General features: G+C 37.9%; 1 protein-coding gene across 3 annotated transcripts in view; it reads left to right on the top strand.

The window, feature by feature from the left end:
* The window catches only part of VCAN (versican), a 117,813-nt gene that overhangs the window by 53,878 nt on the left and 40,396 nt on the right, over positions 1–23,539 (top strand). For 2 of the 3 annotated variants that reach the window (XM_083817569.1, XM_083817570.1), the window contains one exon: positions 1,675–4,857. In XM_083817569.1, the coding sequence (XP_083673695.1) occupies positions 1,675–4,857 (3,183 nt within the window). The remainder of the gene's footprint in view (positions 1–1,674; positions 4,858–23,539) is intronic. The other variant, XM_083817571.1, reaches the window with a different exon arrangement.

The following is a 23,539-nucleotide window of genomic DNA, read 5'->3' as shown; positions in this document are numbered from 1 at the left end:
GCCTTCAGCTGAGCCTTCCTAACTTTTTTCCTTTGTTTATGCTCTGTTATTTGTGCATACTATTAACTACTTTACTTTTCCCAGCATTACATAACTTCCAAGTCAGAGGCTGCTGCATTATCTGGAACATCTTCATCCATGTATGGATGCCAGGCCATCATGTATGCCAGGCAGTAAAAATACAATTTCAGAATACACTTTTCCGCAATAACAGACTAGTATTCATACCTTACATTAGGCAGAGTTTCCTGATCTCTTTTACTTACTCACAGCAATAGTAAGGAGCCCTTGGTTTCAGGATTGTCTCATAAAATACTGTATCTGATCTGATTTCTGCATTTTAGAGGAATAAATTTATTAGCTCAAATAGATATTCAACAATATCTTCTTTTGAAAGATGCTATACATACAGTTGTGTCTTTCTCTGGTAAGCAGTTAGTTCTCTTACACACAACCAGTTTAATGAATTCTTCATATACTTGGTGTGATTTAAAGTGCCATATTTTGCTTTTAACTGTCATCCATGTAAGGCTTTTCACTCTCGGTCACTTGGCAATCAACAGCACTTATCTTTGACATTCACATCTTCCACTTGTCCATACCCATTGCCCTTCTGAAGACGACTGATCTGGAAGAACTGGAAGAGGGGAAGATGTTTCCACCTTGGGATTTTCCTGAGTTAATCTTGTTTTCTGAGCACAAACTCACTTTTTTCAGAGTTTTAAGTCCGATATCAGACTTTGGAGTGGGATGCATTTCTTTCTCCTGTGGGGTGGAAACCTGTATCAGGAGAAGACATTGAATGGGTAGCAGGATTCTTCAAACCATCGCACTTTGCTTCACAAGAAAGACTCTGCTTTCTTTGTGTCTTGTTAGCTATCTAACGTAGCGACACCCTTTCTGCTCCCATCATTCAGAAGATTCAACTCTGCCTTTTCATGTTCAACACTCCCCAAGAAGCACTTTTCTCTGTGGAGGAGGTTCAGATGCATATCTTTGAAGTGTTTTCCAGAGATCAACATCATTACAGTACTAAGTTTATGGTCCTATGGTTTACTGTTCTCACCTTTACACATAATCTAAATTTCTCTGTGTAATTTAAAAGCAAGGCAGCAGCTTTTGTGGCATTTTAATACAGTATTTTCTGACGGCATGTTTGTTCCTGTTGCTTAAGCATGCTCTCACTCCTGTGAGGGTTTATTTTTATGATTTGTAATTATGTGCTGAAAATAAACAAAAGTGATATTTTACTCTCTTTATGCATTTGAGTTGTATGGTAAAGAAATCTTTGAAGATAACCCACAGATTTACAGTACCACTCATTCATGACATTGTGAAATAAACTTTTACATTCCTTGATAAGTACTTAGCTATTTCACGGATATATGTGTAATATTAGGACTTCTAGGGGTAATTACATAAAAAATGACTAAACGGAATACTGCTTCTGTTCTCATTTCATCTGACATTAAGTTAGATGTCCTGCAGCTTTTTAATATGGTCCTTTATGTTGTCATTTAAAGCTCTGTTATATGCTCAACAGCTGTCTAAAGTTTTTTACCTTATATTATTTCTCATTGTAACATTTTGTTAGGAACATGCAAACTGAATTAAGATAATGTTTGTGTTCTTACTGAACAGTTCCTTAACATTTTTTTTTCTTCTTTTTTTAAGGTAAGAAAATCGTAACAGAGCCTACAACCATTAAGCAGATCACAGCTCTGAAAACTGACAGTGAGAAACCATCATCTGCTAAAGTCACTGTTAAACCTCCTGCTTTTGAGACTTCGATTACTGAAGTGTCTGTCACCAAAACAAAAGCCCCTGCCTGGGAGCAAACAACCGCAGAGACTGAAGAAGATACAGAAAAGACTACTGATGTGACTGAGGAGAAAAGGGAAATGGAGGTGCTTATGGAGAACATTAAGTTAACCACCCTTCTACCTCAGACTGTCACAGATGGCAAAATAAGCCCTTACGATACACTGGGAAGGACTGAATATGATGTTTCACCTAGGTTAACAGAGAGCACATCTGCAGCTTTGGAACTGGAGCACACTTACTCTGAAGCAGAGTTGCCCGAGGAACAAGGTAGGTCTGAAAGCACTGAGGACGCTTTCTTGACCTCTGTAATTTTTCAGGATAGCACAGCTGTAGCTAAGAGTTCCACTGGTTCGTGGGAAGATATTGAAACAGGAGACACACAAAAACATGATGCTGATAATCAGACTGAACAAATAGAAGTGGGTCCTGTGATGACAGCTACAGATAGCTTGGTACCGACTTCTCAGAGAGAGTTTCCCAGAACAGGGACTTCAGTTTCACTAACAAAAGCGAATATGTATCTGGGTGCCCACTCAACAAGAGAACCCACAAAAAAATCAATGGAAGCAAAATCTGACAAGAAACTCACAACTGTTGTAATCCCTAAAGCTTTGTTCACTGATCAGTATGATCTTACTACAGAGGGGGAGGGCAGAGAGAGCACGTACACCGTTATGCCTGATAGAGCTTCTGGCACGGCTACTGGTAGCGTCCCAGAGTCAGAGGTGCCTGCTGTATCAGAGACACTCATAGATAAGCTTGCAGTAACCACTGGACAATCTTCTACAGCAGATGAGTCAACTCCATTCATTAAATTTAGTTCTTCTGCAACTGTGCTTGATAACAAAGCGTCAGCTGAAGGAAGCGGAGAGGACTTAAAAGACGTGCAGCACACCGTGTCAGCTGGAATGCCTGTATCCTTTTCTGTATCGACTGCCAACCATACAGGATCTGAACCCTCTGCTTTCTCAGGAAGTACCATTTCCCCGCAGAAGTTTGGAGAAGGCATCACTTCTGTTATTCACTCATCTCAGCAAACAGAAGGATCAGATGTTTTAGAAAAGCAGGAAAAGACAAAGGAGCCAGAAATGAGAACAATAGATACTAAGGTCCCTTATGTCACTACTGTTGTTCCTGCTTCTGTTACAGCAGAATCTGAAGGACGTTTTGCAAGTGAGAAGTTCACACATGCTCCTCCAGGTTCTGGCACATGGCTGCAGACAGATAAAGATCAGGGTTATATGACAGAAGAGTCCTCTTATACTAAGAGAATTACTGAGTTAGATACAGAAGACGATATCTCTGGAATGGAGCCTACGTCATCTCCAGGGCAAATGACAGAATATACAAAGCATCCAGGAGCTCCAGTGTCAGCAGTAACAGATGAAACTGAGACAAGCATGGAAACAAAAAGTGATGAAGAAGCTGTATCAGCTGATTTTGATCAGAGTAAAGGTACTACAGATGTCTTCCACACAAGCGGCTCTTTAGATTTGGAAATGACCACAGTATCTAAAATATCAATGGGTGAAAGCAGTGCAACAGGAATGCCTTTTGGCTCCTCAGGTGGTACTGTATTACCAACTGCTGTGCCCACAGTCACGGAGGTGACTGAGCACGAAGGAGATGAAACATCAGGGTATATTTTGAAAACATCCATTCCTACCCCAGAAATAGAACAAACAAAGGCTACTGAGAAATCAGTAGCGACACCTGCTGAAGAAGTCTCTACTGTGATGGAGGTCTCAAAACACACAGTGACAGAGGAAGACCAGATGGGGGTTGAGACATCGACTGAGGAGGAATCACTGGTAACACTTCAAGACAGGGAAGGAACAACATCAGTTGGCTTTGGAGGGACACAGGAATCATTTATGTTTACAGAAGTAACAGAGGTGGAGACACAGAAAGAACACGATGCTTCCCTAGTTCCAGTTACTGTAGATAGTGAGGTCACTAGAGATATGCAAGTTACTGATCAGACTCCTTTTGATGGTAGCGTTCATACAGAAGCAACAGATACAACTGCAAAAGATAGCAAAGTGTTCCTGAAGGAACTCACCACGAAAGATCAAGATCAAGAACCAGATACTGCCACGGAGTCTACCTTTTCTATGACATCTGTCCAAATGCATGAACAAAAGACAACGACAGGATCTGAATCATCCCAAACAACCATTCAGGAAAAACATGTCGAAACAGGTTCAGCCTATGGTGAGACATATATAGCAACAGAAGTATCAGTGACAGCAGTAAAGCTCACAGAATACGGAAGAGTTCTGGGACCTGTTGAAACTAGCACCAGGTCCCTGCATCTCACTGTGACTCCCCACACTGAGACTGCTACTGATCAAGAAGAGAAGGTCACTGAAGAGATGCCCGTAACAGCTGGTACAGAAGCAAGAACGTACGAAAGCAGAGGAACCCCCACCATGGAAGAAGAGAGAGGTGTAGGGAGCTGGGGTTCTGTGCTGCCCCCTCATACGATGCCCACAGGTCGTTCTACTGCAGGAAGCATTACTGTTCTGACTTTGGGAGCTTCTCCAAATCAGACTCTGGAAGGTTCAGGAATGTCAGAAGAACCAGAAGAAATCAAAACAGTTACATTTTCAGCTAGTGCAACAGAGAAGACAACAATTCTCAGTGATATAACTACATCTCCTATTAGCACTGTAGGCAAAATTCAGCCTACATCAGCGTCCCAACCTTTTGTTTCTCAAAAGTCACCACGTATCATTCCTGAGGAAGAGGAGGAGGTAACCAGCAGTGACATCGTAATAATTGAGGAATCTATTTCTCCCAGTAAAGCCACTGCTGAAGATGATCTGACAGGAAAGATGGTAGAACCAGAAATTGATAAGGAATATTTCACATCATCAACTGCTACTGCAGTTGCACGACCTACTGCACCACCCACAGTGAAGGAGGCCACAGAGGCTTTACAACCTCAAGAGGTGTCTCCTTCTACTGCACACCCTGATAGTGGAACTGACATAAGATTGTATGTTATTCAAATCACAGGCAATGATACAGGTAAGATTTTGCCTTTTAGACCTGCAGTCCATCACAATGGACGGTTTGTCACAACACACTGGTGTAACACCCTTAGAATATACTGGAGTTTCTTCCTGGATCACTGAAGCATGCAAAGTTCAAGTTTTATCTAGACAGCAACTTACTAAGTATTGGTAGGTCTATTTTTCTATCCATTAAAAAATGATCAGAAAAGTTTTATGTATAAGATAAAAATGATTAGAAAAGTCGTATAGATATGGTTTGGGGTGAAATTAATTTCTATGTAAGAATGATATGAAACTGTTGCTTTCTTATTGAGATTCATGATGGTTAAGTTCCAGTTTTCTTATTTAATATTGCCACGTCACTGATTTAACTTCAGCTATCTGTGAAACAAGCATTTTAATTTCACAGCTTCCATTCCATGCATTACTAGTCCTAAACGAAGCACTAGATTATTTTAACATTCCATTAGTCTGTAGCAATTAACAATGCCATGTACAGTGTAGTCAGCTAAAAAAGTTTAATGCATTCTGCTGTGTCCAAAGGTGGAACCTCCTTTGAGGGAAGGGTTTTTACAGGCTTTCGTAGCATATCATAGTATTTTTTCTATCCATTTTACAGAATCTGTGATGCAAATTGATGTAATTTTTACAGTTGCATTCTGTTTTTTAGCTGATGGCATTGTACATGTGTATGCAGCTTCAATTCCATGGGTATTCAGAACAGAAACTCCTGAAGTAGCGATGAACTGTTGAGTTTTATAATGACTATGTCTCCTTAACACAATAGCTGGACTCTATATGATTTTACATTGAAGAAGACTGTAAACTGACCGTTGTTTAAGATGCCTTGGTAAAACCTTATTTTTTAAAATAAGATGTAGAAGAAATGACAAAAAGGATAAAGCTCAAATATCTAGTAGGTTCAATACTGCATTTTTTTAAAATTATTTTATTTTGGAAAAAAAACTATTTTTTTTTATTTATATATATATATATTTATAGCTTAACTGTTTGTGATGCTCTTGAAAGGTTATATAAGAAACTGTTTTGTCATTGGTTCTTTGCCGTAACATCCATATTTTTCCAGCAGAATTTTTCCAACAGAAATCGCAATTTATGCAAGTCTTTTGATTGGTTTTATCAGGTTTATGCTTGGTAGAATTATGTCAAAAGTCAAAAGGCAGAAGTAGATCCCTTGAGATGTGCCATATCATTATTGGATCTTCCACGCGGTAGATTTTGTATCTTCATTTACTTGGTGCTTGTTACCTCACTTTATGTTTACAAGATTTAAAACTGAACAAGTCATATCAGTGGTGACTTAACCTTCTGTTTCAGAAAATAATAGTTCTCTTATTTCATTATTTTGGCTGAAGCTGTAGGTGTTGCCATTGTCTTGGAAGTCTCAAATGAGACAAGAGTGGTAAGTCAGAACAGAAAGGTAAATTCTGAAGACAAGAGTTAAGTTGCATATTAAATGCTTTTGTACCTGAGGAATTTTGGTTAACTCAGCTTAATAATTAATAATTGGGCTGTGCAGCAGTGAACAACCTTTCCTGCATACATTGTTGAGTTATACTGCGGTGTACTGCACACAGTAGAGTAGATCACATTAGGCAGCTGTTTGTTCCAGGTGGATGGTAAGAAGTAGGATGGTTTGGGAGTGTGTGGAATCTCATTGTTTTCTTCAGAGAGTGCATAAGGTGTATGGTTCAGCATTTCTCTGTGTATACATCAAGGGCAGACTTGTTTTATATTTTCCTTGGAATGGTGTGGGTACTGTGATTCAGTAAATTAAGAGTTAGCCAAATTTCTGATTTCTGGACTATCTAAAGGACAGCTGATCAACGCACAGCCACTCTCAGCGGCTATGTTTGGTCTCACTTGGGTGATCTAGTCCTTAGGACAGACTTTCTTCAGGGTTTATCTTCTGTGTCTTCATAAATGTTCTTGAACTGTGCATCCATTTTTTTCCACATATATATGTGCATATGTGTAGGGGTGGTTACATTCCAAACTAAAGCTATACAGCCCTAAAACTCTGCCTGTAGGATTGATTTGGTCTATCAAGATAGAAGAAAAAAAAATTCCTGAAACATTATGAAATACCCTATATGGCAGTATCTGTATTCTCTTTAAGCATAAAAGGATTTACCGTGTACCAAGTGCACGGTCAAAAATAGCTTTCTTTATTTTTCTGTTTCCAAAATCTAACAATGGAAATCCCTCCAGTTAGCTATCCACAGAGAAAAGCCACCCTATACCTACTTACTACAAGTTAGGCCAGAGCTGCCAAAGATTTATTCTGTCTGAGAATTTGGATTAGGGTTTTCTTTTCTTTCTCCAGAAATGAGAGTCTGCATCTGAAAAAGCCTGTCCAGCCCAGTTTCATTTCATTGTTTCACAGTCCATAAACTTTTCTTTGTGCTGAAGAAAATGTATATAGGAGATGCTGAAGATGAATGAATTTCACAAATATTACTAACACATGCCCTTCACTAGAATGTAGTTTAACTTCTTATCCTATCATTCTTCGTTTGAAAATTGATCTAGAGTCATACATGAACTACATAAATTGTACCTCTGACTGTTCTCAGCTAAATGGCAGCAAGAAATAGTTTTCATCATTACATCTCCCTGATAAAACAAGAGTTTTTCCACCTTTGCTTTGGCATACATTCCAGACAATGTAGCTTAACATTCTTAAATAAAATAATCAGTGAAGGATATCAGCAAAGGCCTTCATGATTTTAAAGTCAAGCTCCAGAAGTACATCCTAAGAAATGACAATTTGCTTAGCAATCCTTTCAGATAGCAGCTGTTGTAAACTGGAATAATTTTGAGATGTTTGCAGTATAAGGGGCACTGTATATAAAATAATATTTTCCTTCTTGATTGTTGGAAATATTTATGAGATTAATTTTAAAAAAATCTTTTGCTAGAAACAACAACTTAACAGCGAAGTGGGGCTTCACTTAATGATGGTATTTGAGTTCTTCATAGATCTTCAATGTGCTGAGGGGTCCCACAAGGCTCCCTGATGGGGTGTGGAGGGGCATGGGTGGTCCAGGGGTCCCAGTGAGCAGGATGGTGGCAGACCCTTTGCAACAGGCAGGCATCCTATGCATCCCCATGTCCAAGTTTCCGGAGAGGGAGAAGAAATGGGGAGGCTTCCCCACGTCTTACTTCTCCGTCTCAAACCCTTGCTAAGCTGGCACCACCTTTGCTGAGGAGCTTTGAAGTCCTTGGCTGGAATGTGCTGGAGATGCACGGAATGTGTTATGGATGTATGGAATGTGGGGGATATTTTTCTTTATTATTATTGTGGACTCAAGCTGCACTTAAAAGACCTTGTATGTTGACTGGGTTAAAGTCAATTAAAGCTACTGGCAAGGATCTCAGGCTGCCTTATACCCTCCCAGATTAACGTGAAGTAGTACCATATATAGCTTAAATATTTCTTATTTAAAAATACAGTAGGCCCTTAAATTTATTAGACCAGACATCCAGGGACACTTTCTTCTATAGGACTTCTTTTCTCATGCCATCTAAGAGCTAAATAGGTATACTTCTAGCTTTTAAAATGCATGTGTGCAATCAATTAAACTTTTCATAAAGGAATTTCAGTTACTTTGGAATAATAAAATATACCCGTGGAAACAGAAGTGATCTAGGGGCCTGGCAGACGGTCATCGTCATTAGCTTAAACTAAATGTGCACAAATGCTGATATGAAAGAACACATCACTGGATGGATTAAACTGCTTGTTTGTATAAGAATATGGTGGTTTTCAGTGAGAAAATGTCTTGTACAAACAATCCGTGCACTTCCACGTGAGCAAGTGTGAGGCAGGTGCACAGACTAATGAGGAATATAAATATAAAGCATGGTATTTCTTATGGCCCATGGCACATGGCAGATCTGTGACAGGTGTTCCAATTAAGGAGGAAAATAGATTTGTGCACTGGGAAACATCCTTTTGTTTTTGTTATTGTTGTTGTTGCTGTTGTTACAAAGAGGACCACACAGATGTTCCATGATGTAGTGAGTGTGGGACTTCATTCACTTGTGTGAAACAGCAGGCTGTTCCCTCTGGATGATGACCATGTTGCCAAAGGGGTAAAGAAAAATAGACCTCACTCTGATGTCTGACCCCACTAGAACTTCTTCGTTGCATAGGATAGGACAGGAGACATCCCCTCTTTTGAAACAAAGATGGAAAACTTGCCATTTTGTGCCCGTTTATCTCCTAACAGTTCTCCTACCTATTGTAGTTGTGAGCTCTGATGCTGTTGCTGGAAGGTAATGGATCAACAGCTGAAAAGAAAAAAAAAAAAAGAAAAAGAAAAAGGAAAAAGAAAAAAAAATCTTGAAGGAACTTTTCAGCTCATAAAAGCTTTATGAGCTGAAAAATGCTTGTGGGGGTGTTGTTTAACAGTGGTTGAGGGGATACTGGAAACATAACTCCTGTCTGTATCAGGAGTAATTTGCACACCTGCATTTTTTGGAGACATTTAAAAGTCTTTTTTTAGTGAATGTATTTCAAAGTGCTTATTGGACCCTGGGACTCACACCAGCTCTGTCTGGTTTCTTGTCCCCTCCAGCTTTGAGCGGAATGAAATTGCAGGAACTTGTGCTTTGTAGATGTGGAATTTTATGGAAAGAGGTTACAAACCTTTGTGTTTCAACATGTAATTCTCTGACGTGCATACTTCTGTCTTAGAAATGCAAGAGGGTTTGTGAAATTTGAATGAAAATGAGTACTGCAGAATGCAGGATGTTAATGAGTCATAGTCATAAAGCTGAACAAAAGAGGCAGAATAGGGTCTTTTCAGGTCTGTTTTAGGCCTCGTCTTAAAATTCATTTAATCCTGTTGTCTTCTCAGCTCCTTCTGGGAGTCTCTCCCAGACCGTCATGGCTCTCCTAAAGTCTGATTCTAATATCTCGCCTGAATTGTTTCTTGGCCAGTTCATACCCGTGTTTGTTCTTGCCAGTATTGTCTTCAGACTGAATAGGTCTTTTTTCTTCTTGACACTTATCCCTTGATACTTTTATTTCTCTGTTCAGTCATAGAGAATAACCATGTCCCCATTCAGCCTTCATTTTGCTCATTTCTGTGGGGGAATGTGTGCCCAGGAGGGTGGAAATGCTCTGGGAGCTTGCTGGCTCTGGGTGCTGGGATGCTGCTAGGTGGTGGTGTGGAGGGCAGGGGTAGCACACACCTCCAGCACCTTCTCCATGTGGCCCATCACGAGTGCTTGTAGCTCTCTGCACCTCTACCCACATTGTTCCCTTCTAGGTTCTTTTGTTTATGCCCACTGGCAAATACCTGTCTGGACACTGCTGTTTGTAGCATAGGCACACGTGCTATGTGCAACTCTTGGTCTACTTTTCAGAATATGTCTGAAATGTCAATGTATTAATTATTGTGTTAGAGAGGTCTGCTGAGGGAGTAGAAACTCATTTTTGTGCTGAAATCAATCACACGTGTCCTACCTCAAATGATAAGTATATGCTACTGAAACTTATTATTTATGCTTAGGACCTATTTAAAATCAAAGTTTATTGTAAAGAAGAGATCTTTATCTTGCATTCAGTTCATTCTCCTGCTTTATTCTCATCCTTTAGGCCAGACTGGATGGGGCCTTGGCCAACCAGATCTAGTGGCTGGCATCCCCACCCATGGCAGAGGGGTTGGAACAAGATGATCTTTAATGTCCCTTCCAAGCCAAGCCATTCTGTGATTTATGCAGTGTCTGCTAATATGCCCAAATGGATATGTCTGGATAGCACATCCTTGCCTGCACAAGTTGTTTGCTTTTCTTAGCAACTGTTTAATTCTTGATATCAGTCATGCATTTAAGAGAAAAGAGAGATCCAAATGTACCTGAACATCATAGTGACCAAAATGCCATTTAATTTGCAAGTACATCCTGACTTGTGTACTTTTTGAGGTTATATTCTGTGGCTGCAGTTCTATTGGCATTGTGCTACTAGACTGAGCTAACCTCATTTCTGATGAGATGTTGTAGCAATAGTAAGGTGTCTCTGCTTGGGCTGATCCAAATTCCCATCTTATTAAACGAAAAGCCTCCTATTTATTTAGCAGAAGCTGGGCTTGTCTACTTACTGACTGTAACTTTCCATCTGACATTAATACTATGGCAGCTGATGGTCCTCACCAGCCCTGGAGAAAGACCACATTCTCTGCTGCTGCTGTAGTCAATGGACATGGTTTTACTTCAATGTTTGAATTATTAGTGCAGTCCTTCCTCATAGTGTTTTGTTTCAAGCACTGGGCTTATGTGTTCAGCTAAGAAAGAAAAATAGTTGTTAGGGAACACATTTCCAAATGAAACAGGTTTGTCAGTGTGTAAGTGTGTAATTACTGTGCTCAAGTAATTTTCATACCCTTGATGACTGAATTCTCCATATTATTTGTAAAATGTGGCATACAGAGAGACAATTTTTCATTTTGTTTTGAGTAGTTAAGTGTTAAATACCAGCTAATATGGCCAGATTCTGATATCATCTTCCCCAGTGTAATTACACCACAGTAATTCCAATGAGGTGATTTAGAGCAGAATTGTTTTGGGGGTGGTTGGTGTCTGAATGTCTTTGTAACATTAACAGCTTCTGTTGCATTCTATAATTAGGTTATTTTTTTCTTCAAAGCAGATTTGTGTCATAGGGACTTTAATGAACATATTTAACCCTAACCGATAGACCTGTTGCTTAATTAAGCCAGCTAGAATTTTTCTGTATCAGAATATTCACATTGCTTTGGTGCTATGAAGGGCTTTTTACAAAAAGTAGAACACTGTCACATGTAAATCATGCTTAAAATGCAACAGCAAGGATGTCCAGCATGAAAGAAAATGCTAATAAATGAATAACTGTAACAATGTCAAGCTTTTTTGTACACTTTTTTTTTTTTTTTTAAAGGGAAAAGGAAAATACCAACCCCATATCCAACAGAGCTAAAACTTGATACTCAGAAAGTTTCACAAGAAACTGAGACAGTGGATTAATAAGCAGTGTTTAGGACACTATTGCTGGCTCTTCCTGAAGACTTATTATAGAACAATAATTTCTTTTTTCACATTCCTTTATAGACTTCCATAGATACAAGGAACAGTGCCCTCACGTTAAATACTGTTCAGAGGATGCCTATACATTCCCTGCTGTTTTTGCATTGTTTCCAAGGAAACGTCTGAGTTCTAGACATAGGGATTACACATTTCTAGCTTTCTTGTAGCTCTTTGTTTATTCATGAGACAAATGAAGGAATTTTATTCATAGGTACAATGTAGTTTTTCATACATCTGTTGTAAAGGAAGAAGAATCCTTTTAGAAGTTTTGTTTACATGGAGAAAGTCTTAAGAAATCCTTTGGCAAAAAAAGATGAACTATCATTTACATGGAAACTACATTTAGAATATGAATTAATTTTTTTAAGGAAGGTGGTTTTCTGTACCAAAGTCTTCTGAATTTATCCAGATTGTAAGAAATCTTACTATTTATGATGGGATATCAACTTTTTGCCATTTTCAGACAATATTAGCAATACTGTTTTGCTTTACATGAAATGATTAATTGGATACAGTGAAACTCTGGCTGAATACAGGATATGATCCTGGAAGTGTATATAAAGATATTTTTATAAGTGACTCAAAGACTAAAGCTCTTAGTAGGAAGCCATTCCTTTAAGATGGATCACTTAATATTTAGTCTGATAATATCACTTTAAAAATATTTGGTTGGCTATTCTTTCTTTTCTAGTATGTATTTTTCAGTGGTCTTTTTTTTGCAGTTTTTTGCACATTTTAGATCCAGTGATTAAATTCATTCTTGCTGATCCAGCTAGCCTTTTTCCATCTCCCTCTTTTTGACAGTGTTTAGATGATAAATTTGATCAATAATATACATAATACCCGCTGGTTTCTTTCAAGATATTTGTGAATTATTTCCTGGCACAAGTCAGGATATGTTCGGAGTGTCTGTACATATTTTCTGTAGCCTTTGGGAACATGGAGCTGAAGTTATCTATATTGTTCTGTGGAATTCACATTTATTAAAAAAAAAAAATTGTTCAGTGAGTTGTCTTAGTATTTGCATGACCAATCCACTGTTACTATGCTTGCTTAAAGAAGAACTCATTATCAAAACTCATATAGAAGTTTGTCTTCATAAATGAAGAAATGCAGTTGGAAGTTTGGTCCCGTCCAGGAGTAATTTTGTCTTCCAGAAGTCCGTGCCTGCTTTGCTATTGCCTCTGCTGTACTTGGTTACCATTGTTTTTTTTTGTTTGTTTGTTTCTTTTTTTTTTTTCTCAGTAAATTTTTTCACCACAGTCTTGAGTTTTTCACGTAGTCCAGTGAGAGTTCCATAGTTTCTTTCAGTGGGAGTTTTTTGGCATGTGGAGAAGAAATTCCACATACTTAATACACTTTTGTGCCGCAATAAAAGCATAGAATATACCTATACATACACAGAGTACCTATATGCACAGGGTAGTATCCTTTTTAGTCAGATTTTATTGTGGGATTTGTCTAAAGTATTTTTTTTTCCTCTCATAGAAGTGGTGGATGAAGTGATTCTTGTGTTGATCATGCATTTGCTACTCAGGCTTGTAGTGGGTTGCCAGCAACATGTTTAGTTAAATATTAAATGTTTTAAGCAAAATTCTCAAGTCCTCTGTAAACTCTGCATAGACGTGATCCAGCTGAGAGATTAGGATAAGGTCCAGAGGATATATCTCTGGTGAAAACAGACAGCGGTCAGGGAGTTGTAATGGAGAGTGAACCTGGTGGAAACCCTCAGCGGCCATGGTGAACTAGTTCTGAGTCAGTAGACATAAAACTGTGTTAGGATAGCACAGAGTTTGTTAGTTATTGATTAGCAGGGTTATAGTCAATAGTCTGCCCCCACGGCCTTTTTTAGAGCTGCACCAAGCTTATCAGAGCTGGACATCTAATTTTTTTATTATTATTTTTTTCAATCTAGTTGGCTGAAAACTTTTGATTGCCAGTATTTTCTAAGAAAGATGTTGTGATTACTTTTTTTTTTTAATGTTTCTAAAAGCAAATTAGTATTATTCCAAAAAAAATCTTACAAGAAAAAAAAAAAAAAAAGAGTAGGTAGAAAAATGCTTTGCTTTTAAAATGAAAACATTTCTCGTTGTATTCGTGTGTGTGTGTGTGTGTGTGATTACACAGTTAAAGAGAAACTCTTTCTCTGTATGTGTCATATGTTCTGTGTCCAGCTCCAAGCAATGAAATGGTTAAATATTGGCAGGTATACTGCAGGTTGCTCTCAGATAAGTCTTCTGTAGTTATTAGCTCATTCTGGAGTATTTCTGCTCCATCAGGCTTCTTTTCGGCTATACTCTTCTATCTGTTTCATCTGCTGTGCACATGTCCCTGCAAAGCTGAAAAAGGTGAGGATCAAAGGCACCCCAAAATTGATCCAGGAAGAAATTATATGTCAAGTTTAGTATTTGACTTTTGAAAGGCTTTGACATGCATGACACTGCACTCCTAAAAATATATTTTAGTCACATTTGTGTCATTCTGTCTGTAACAGTGAGGTTTTTAAACCCTTATGTTGGTCCAGTTTATCCCCAGACTGCTTTAGATTTTTTAATACCCAGAGCAACCATACTTATTAACCCCTAAAGATAAATTTCAAATGGGTGCAATTTTTTTTCCTTCCAAGTCAAGAGATCATACTAAGAATAGTCCATTAAAATTGCAATTACAGAATTCATTCTGTCTTTTGAGCAACATTTGCAATGCATAAAATGCTGAAAAATCCAAATGCCATGTATGTCAATCTGTGTGTGTGTAATCACTCAACTATTTTAAAGCATACATTTACATTTAAGCTATTATGACGATAACTGTAGTAACACAAGCAGATAGGTCTAGGACAAAGGTGATTAGCCCCACAGTGGCCTATTCTAGCAAAGCTTTGCTCATATTTCAATGAATAAAACTCAAGCCTAAAAATAGATCTGCCATGACAGAGTGAGTGTGTGTTATCACATAGTTAATAGCTCTAAATTTGTCCCAAATGGGGGAGTGGGGGCTGCAGACAATCAGTGTGTCTGATCAGTTGTGGTTTTGAGTGCTGGCTGCATGACCAGAGGACTTGTGCAGAGGTTAAACTAAAAGTGCACTTACGAGGTGCTTGAAAGATGCTTGGAAAATTATAGGGGATAAAATTTCAGAAAAGCATCATGATAAGTGGCAGCACATTTACATAAATTACTCCAATATTCTGGGGTAATAACATATTCACATAAATATGTGGTCCTATATATAAAAACAACTGTCTGTCTTAGAGCTTGAACATCAGAATATTTTCTGATATTTTGGTTTTGCCACATAAAATTACCCCTTTGAAACAAATGACATAGGCTAAGAAAAGAAAGTAAAATTTAGCCCTTGCTTACTCCATAAAACAACCTATATTACTCCTACATTAATGTGATATTGACTTAAATTTTTCAAGAATTACCACAGGAAGGAGTCTACTCTAAGTTCCTAAAGCCAAATATTGTTGACATTTACCAGGGAAAGGGACAGGGGAATGAATATTTATTATAGGGCTTTTCACAAGCAGCTATGGGAGTTGCCAAATGGTGGACATCTGCTTCAACACTGTAGCTGTAGCATTTAGACGCTGGCCCCAGATTTTTGTGTGGGTAAGTCATTTGTATTTCTTCTGGGAAGGGGCACCATCTTCCCACGTTAGTAGGGACAGAATTAGTTCTTTCTCATTCCATTGCATAATGGCAGAAGCATTAGGGGTTGCCCTGGAGTGAGTGTAACCGCGAGACAGCAGTGAGAATGGGCTAGGGAGGGCAAGGCCTGTTGATCTCTCACTGTTTCCTCCTCACCCATGGAAAAGCTCCCATGAGATCAAGACTGAAGTAGTCTTGCTTTCCTTCCCAGCCAGCTCTTCTGCTCACCACCTGACCTGGTGAGCTGGCCTCTGGAGTTGGACTTTTCTATATATATGTATCCAGACAGACTGGCTAATCCAGATACCGTGTGGCTGCACAGTCTGGCTTTTAATTTGTTTAGGATTTCAGCTGAAGAAAAAGATTTTAGTACTTGTCAGTGGTTTGTTTTGGGTTCTTTAGCCCTGCAGAGTTTTAGAAGCGCCCTCTCTGTAGGCAGAAAGTAAAATGTTGTCATTGGAAGGGTGCTCATAGATCGTGCAAGAAGAGACACCACTGATGGGAGCATTGGTTTGTTAATGCCATATTGGAGCAGAGAGGAAACGGGAAGAAAATAATCCTCTTTAGGATATTTTTTGACAAATATTCTGTCATTACACACGGAACTGTATCCTGCACTTGCAGGGGCTTAGACTTGACACTGCAGGAGTGCCATTTTTAACAACTTGACCTTTTGTTCAATCTGTTTTTTCTTAACAAGTTTACCACTGTGTCAGGGGGGAGAATGCAGGAAGCAATGAGGCTGAAGGAAACACCAAAGATTGCCAGAAGGTTTTGTGATACTCTTTTATGATAAAACAGTCCCTTTATTTCTGACATGGTTTTTGTACCGTCATGTCTATTACTTTAAAATTTGGCAGGGATGCTGTAGCACAACCATGCCGGCCAGAGTCCTGTGCAAAACAGATGTCCGCATAAGTGACATCCACTCTACACAGGTGTTTCTGGTCATAGCCAACAATTCAGTCAAGTGGGAACTTGTGGGAATGGTATAGCTGTAAAAGGCTGCAGTTTAAGAACATGCCAGCGATTGATACTGAGGTTTTCAGCAGGGCTGTATCTTGCATGGAAAGAGAGACACTCAAATACAGTACGGCAGATTTGTGGAGTGATTCTGAGCAGGCAAGGCTGACCACCCACCTTGAATTTCTTTCAACTCCTACCCATCCAGCTGTGCACAAATTCTTCTTTTCAAATATTTTCTTCCAGAGATTTGCTTGGGTGATTAACATTTCTATGCAAGGCTCATTTATATAATTTATATCTAATTTTTCTTTTTTTCTTTCTTTTTTTTTCCCTGCTGATGAGATTTTAAAAATATTACCCTCTCTTTTGACTGTCAGAGGAAGAAGAAAACATAAATTTTGATTAAATTTAGAAGGTAAAAAAAAATAAGCCTATGGAAATGTGCATTACATCCTTAAATGTTTCTAAAGTTAACAAAAGTTTTAGAAATATATCTCCAGCTGGGGAACACTTTTAAGTGAGCTAAATAAAACCCTTTATTTATTTAGACTAAACAGTAATCAAGAACTGGATTTTGTTAGACCTCATCATACATACTGTCCATGTTAATGGGAGGTAGAAGGATGAAAATAATCAAAAATTTAATTATTTCAGCACCTTTCTTTGTTGTCTTTTACTTAGGTGTGTATAATAGTAGCCATGTTTCTTTAACACCTTAGACCAGCTCCTTGGCAGTATTTCCCACCTTTCTTTGCTGGGGGAAATGGGGTATGCCTGAAGCAGTACTGCACTTTGACCGTGCTTAGGTAGGTTAATGATATTACAAGATGGCACAAGTTAGAGGAATTGCATTTACTTAATACTGACACTTGGAATTTTCCTTCAGCAGGAAATGTCTGTGTTTCAAAATCTTATTTCCTTTGAAATGAGATGAAAAGAAGAACAATATAATCCCTACTCCATTAAACAAAATGGTCCAAAAGATGTTATCAGAATGCTTTATATCTGTAAAACTGAAGCATTCTGTAACAATTTAAATGTAACATTTGTAGGGAAAAAAAAAAACAAAACACATTCTACACACTTAGTTTTAGAAATTTTAAAGTCTTTTTTTTTTTTTTTTTAATGAGAGCCATCTTGTCAGATTGCTCCTTCACTTCTTCACTATGCTATTAAAAGAAAATATTAATTGAGACTGACACATTCCTGTGGCATTGGTTGAGTTTTTTTCACTGGAAGAGTTTCAGAAAGCTGTAGTCATAAACCTGCTTGAGTCAGTCTAGACTGCCAAGCTGGTCCTCAGCAGAGCTGAAGTTCAGGGGAGTCAACGTGTGGCATAAAGCTCTGTAAGTCTTTCCGCATGCTAGGTCCTCTCCCAAGCCCAGACGTGAGCCTTCACTGACCTTTCATACAGTGTAAACTCATTTTGAACTCTTATTTTGAGGGCTCTGAAATATTTTACAGAAGAGGTGGAGACACCTGTTGGCTGAGTTAAAGCCTGCTGAGTGTATGCTCACTTTTGGTAGGTCACTTTTGCTAACCTGTCAGGTGTGTCCCATGAATGTGCATGTATTTTGAGGTACAACATAAAAGCTGTGAGTTTCGGTTCTTCAGAAAGTCTTAGTCAAACACAATGTGCATGTTTACTAAAGTGTTCTGTAGATTGTCTGTTTGGATCAGCATTTCAAAGCAGCTTTGATCCACAACATAAGGTTGGACTGAGCAAAATTCTGTGACTCATTTCGTATGGGAGGCTAGACTAGATTCTATGAATATACAAAAATGAGTAAGATACAGAGTCATGTGCCTTCAGTCCTTATTGCTATCGGTGTGCTTTCCATAGAAAATTTTTAAAATCTGGTCCTGCTTTGTATTGCCTTTCTCAGAGTAATGCTTTTTAAAGGTCTAATCAATAGCTGGTATGAAGGGACATCTGCTTGAGACATCTGACTTGAGTTGTCATTTAGCAGCCTGCCTGAGCTGATGGTCCATTCTTCCAAAAAGTGCTGACTGCTAGGGATTACAATTTTATCTGTCCCCTGGTCCTCGAGCACGCGATCTTTTGAAGGTGACATTCAAGGCCATTGCTTGTGGGGAGCAAGTTTATCGTAGTGCAAGTGATGGGGTTCTTCTACAGGAGATGGTGGTTGTGGTAGCATACTGACCAACTGCAGCAAAGAAGAGGAAGCATTTGAAAATAAATACAGAGTACATATCCGTGGGGAAGAAACAAGATGGTTTAATATGTAAAGCACAGTATTTAACGAGTATGCTTAGGAAAAAAAACAGACAAGATTTCTCCACTTTTTGTCTTAAATGGTTTATTGCTTGTCCCTCTAAGCCAAAGTCTTCCTATTTTCATTTCAAGTTACCACATTACCTTTTTTATGGTCACTAAATGTCACATTTACAGAAATATGATAAAATATGGACAATATTTTATTGTTATTTTAGTCATACTCTGAACTAAATCCACAATGATATAATTCTGTTGAAACCAAAATCAAAATTCTCTGGTTATCAAGTGCAGGACTAGATATGACTACTGCAAACTATTATTTATTTACTTATTTATTACATCTTAGCCTTGTGGTTATGGATTCTTGATAGTGATTGCAACGTAGTTTGTGATAGTGTCCCACTATCTAATGATACTCACACTTAAAAGGCAAACAGTCTGAAATGGTTTTGGTCTTTCAAAAATCATTATTCTTTTTATCTCTATTGTAATCAAAATACAGGGCTTGATTCAAAGTCCCCAGAATATTTCTTTATTTTTTTAGTGTATTTTGTGGCTTTATAAGACATCTAGTTCTACAGAAGACTAAACTCTATTACTTCTCACAAACGTCTTGGCAAGTTGTTATAAAACAGTAAGTGGGAAAAATGCAGGAATCCACAGGTGAAATTGTGCTATCTTCAGCATGTCAGATCAGATATAAATTGTCATATTATGAATGAGACTTCAGAAAAACATGCTTAATCCATAAGTCTTCTGATTTATATTTTTTTCACTTTTTTGAAAGTTTGGAAAACATTAGAAGCTGTTTTTCATTTAATTCTTTATTCATTCTTATTCAGCTGTTTACCTGAGGAGTTTTTAGAGACAAAATTCTTTCTACTGCCTGTCCCCAACAATGACCTTGAAAAGCCTTCTAGTGATCTTTGTAGAATATTAAAAATCTTTTCAAGAAAGACTAGTATCAAACTTTATAAATTTTTTGAACGTGTGGAAGGTAGCATTGGGTAACACTGAGGCATCTCTTTTTCCTTGTCCCCTGAGAAACAATTTGGGCTTAGAACCAACTGTCATTAGAAGGATCGAAATGGAAATTAATGCCACCTCAATCCATCGCTCTGTGATTTTGAGTAGTAGCAGGCAAATCCTCTTGTGGCTGAAAAAGCACCTGGAGTTGGGGGATTTCCATTTCTTACACATGGTTGGCTGTTACTGAGGTAGATGCCTGCACCATGCAGGTAATTTTAAATGTCTATATGTATTAAATGGATTAAGAAACACTCTAGGCTGCATATGCACTCATCCGCCTATCTATTTCATCTTTATTTCACTGCATACTTCAATTTTCTCAGTAAAATGTCTTACTGACAATTCTCCTTTAGGACTTGTTTGGATTGGCAATCTAGACTGATTACCCTTGTTTTTACTGCTTTTTAGCTACTTGTTTTTACTTTCTTCTTCTGGGAGTGATAGTAAGAAAGCACCTCTTTGAATAAGTGCTCCTTTTGGCTTGTTTGTCATGGTAATGTGTGAACTATTGATAGGAATATTTAGGATCTAAATTCTTTTCTCTTAAAGTCCTCGTCTTGTCTCTTATTAGCAGACTCAGATCTATGTGTCTTTCCCTGCAGATGAAATGGACATGAACATAAATATGGGAAACATCTGTCAGCTACATGTAGCCAGTTCAAAACTATTGCAAGTGTTTGTGTGTCTGCCCTGAGGATCTAATAAACCATTTAAGAATTTTCTGTCCCGTATTCATATTTTGTGATAGGACTTAGGTTTTCATCCTAGTGTCTTGTTTATTCTTGGAGTACAAGGTTACATGTTATATGACCTGCATCATTTAATTATTGGTTTTCTCTAGGGTTTAAGAGAATTTACGGTATCTGTTAATGCTGAGCATTAGGAACTTGATTGCTAACACTGATTAATCAAAGCTGTAGAAAGGAGAAGAAATTTTAATAAAAAATAATTCAGTTGAATTCTTTTCTGTTTTCTTAAAAGCCGGTTATTTTGTTCTTGAAAAAAAAAAAAAAAAGAAAGTAAGAAAAAAAGGCAGAACAAAAATACTTAGTATTTGATGAAAGTTTATTATTGGAATATCATACCATAGCTAAGGTTCTTTTATGTGGATCTCTGTGGCATGTGAGATCTTGAAAAAGCTAACAAAGTAAAAGTAATGTCTGATAGAGATCTTTGTGTATGTAAGAATTTGTATATATCTTCTGGGTGAATTTGGAACAGATGTTGTTCATTAAATTTATTACCTACCATAAATGATTTAGCATGAGCTAGTAATTTGAGTGGCTCCCAGGTGTGCACTGCTACAAAAATAATACACTGGTCAGAACTTGTTAGTCATGGTACCCTCCTACAAATTACAACCTATCCTGTCCTATCCAGGTTTTAAAAAAATTTATGTATGGCTCTATGCAAAAGGATGCTACATGCTTTGTGCACACAATCCTAACAGCTGTATACAAAGTCATAATCAATGCTTATGCCAGGCTAGCCTATATACCAGGTTATTTATACACATTCCTTCTTAAACTTATTTATACATATTCCTTCTTAACCTGTGTACACAGTACAAGCCATCTTTCTTGTCTGTGCACATCTTCATATGTAGCTCTCTGGTTCTGTACATTTAGTGCAGTTACATTACAGTGAATTTACTAAGAATCAGAAATTCTCAAAGCTCCCTAGCGGGTTTAACTTGCTATTCCCTTTTTCATTTATTGAGTTCTTGTGTATTTGTTGCATTCACCATTTTGAAAAGAAAGTGTACGATTCTGTTCTGATGAGAGCTTCTACTTTTTATGAAAATATGATTCCTTGTTATAATGACTAGTATTGCTCTTTGCTGAAATTTGTGGGTTCTGAATGTGACTTTATTACTTAGTGGAAGACACGCATCTCCACATCATCTTGGACAAATAGCAAAAATCTTGCTTTTCTGCGTGAATAAAATTTGAAAGGTAAATCTGGGAAAACTCAAATAAATGGCTGCAGAAGCTGTATTTTCCTGTGGCAACAGGCAGTGTGTGTAAATATTTCAAACCCACTGGAGGAAGGAACAGGGAGAAATTCTCTCATTACAAGCATTGCATAAAACAACTCCCTACAAGCACATGCTGGGGAGAGAGGAGGTGTTTAATTCTGTAGTCATGTAACAGAGTTTTCATAGCACAAAATAAACACCAGGCTTCAGTGGTGCAATAGCAAGTAGCTGGGCAGAAGACAGGTACAAGACAACCTTTTTTCTTTGCTCTGGGAGCCCTGAACTTAGTGCTGTACAAACTGAATCTTTTAGTGGAAATGAAGACTTAGTAATACTTCATAAGTTTAGCAGTAAACAAGGGGTGAGATATTAGAACATTAATTCTCCGTAGAGCTGCAATGACCTTTTCAAGACCCAAGCTGCAGTCAATTTGCATGCACAAAATACTCAAGACAAGAATCACAAGCCTTTCACAGTGCTGTGCTGTGCACCAGTTTAATATGATTTAATACATTCCTTTCCAGAATGATCACCTGATTGCTCTGTCTCTGAAGGCTCAATAGTTCTAGAGGTTAAATGATGTTCATACGTAAGAGAGTTATTTTAGACTAATTAAATACTTTACTTTTCAGTTTCTCATTGTAAGTAGATTTAATGAGGAACATTTACTTCTAAATTTTGCTCTGTCATTCAATTGGTATGCCAGAACACCTGAAAGTATTCTCTGAGAAGCATCCATCACTGATAAGGCTGTAAGACTGTAAGAGTCCTGTATGTTCTTCTCTGCTGATAGATGTAAATAGAGGTCTATTGGTTATGCCAGTTTATACCAGCAAAAAATAATTTCACTTTGGACAAAATGGTTTTAAAGACAGAACCAGCAAGATATGTTCATGGAATAAGATTTTAACACAAAGTTTCCAGCTTCAAGCCAGCCAGCCAAGTGTTGTATCAATCAGAGCGTGATATATTTATATTTTTCTGAGTCTGGTGTATGTGTGTGCTTAATGACGATAGTGTCTATTGTCTAGAACAGAGGGTTTGATGTAATGTTTGTTCTGAGAAGGTGAATTTTTAAAGTGTCTGTGGACTTTGTGATCATAAATCTTAGAGGAATTCATAAGGGCTTCTGCAGCTAAAACATTGTCTACTTAGACCGTCGTTCCTCTTCTTTATCTGGTTTACTAGCTAGAGAAAAAAATGAGAGGTCTGCAGTCTGTGGGAGTGTGTGAATAATTTAGAGTGAGTGATAAGCAGAAAAAAATGGCTGGGCTTTACTCATAATACTGTCTGACTGGTGACTGATTTTTGAATCTTGTTTACTTTTTATTTGTTAAATAATTTGGACATCTTTGATATGATAAGCGAGACTTCATTTACTGCGCAAGGTTTGAAGTGGAAAGAATAGAGCAGTTTGTTTGTTTGTTTGTTTGTTTTTTATGGTGTTACTAGTAATTTGAATTACTCTATAATGAGGATAAATGGAGCTACAGAGACATGTCCTCTATGTCCTATTTTGCTTTAGACTGCACTTTGCTTAGCTTCATCTAAGCTCAGTTTTTGGTGAAGGCTAGCTAACATCACAAACCTGTATAAGCAGTTGCTGTAGGTTGGAACCACAGTCTTTTGTTCTGAAAAACTGTTTTCATCTTGTCTCTGCTATATGACACAGGAGAAGTTGGCTATGGCATGGGTTTAGGAATACCTACAGTAATGAACAGCATTATGTAAGCAA

Source organism: Anser anser (assembly GCF_964211835.1).
Source record: "Anser anser genome assembly, chromosome: Z".
Lineage (NCBI taxonomy): Eukaryota > Metazoa > Chordata > Aves > Anseriformes > Anatidae > Anser > Anser anser.
This window is presented reverse-complemented; position numbering and strand designations above follow the sequence as displayed.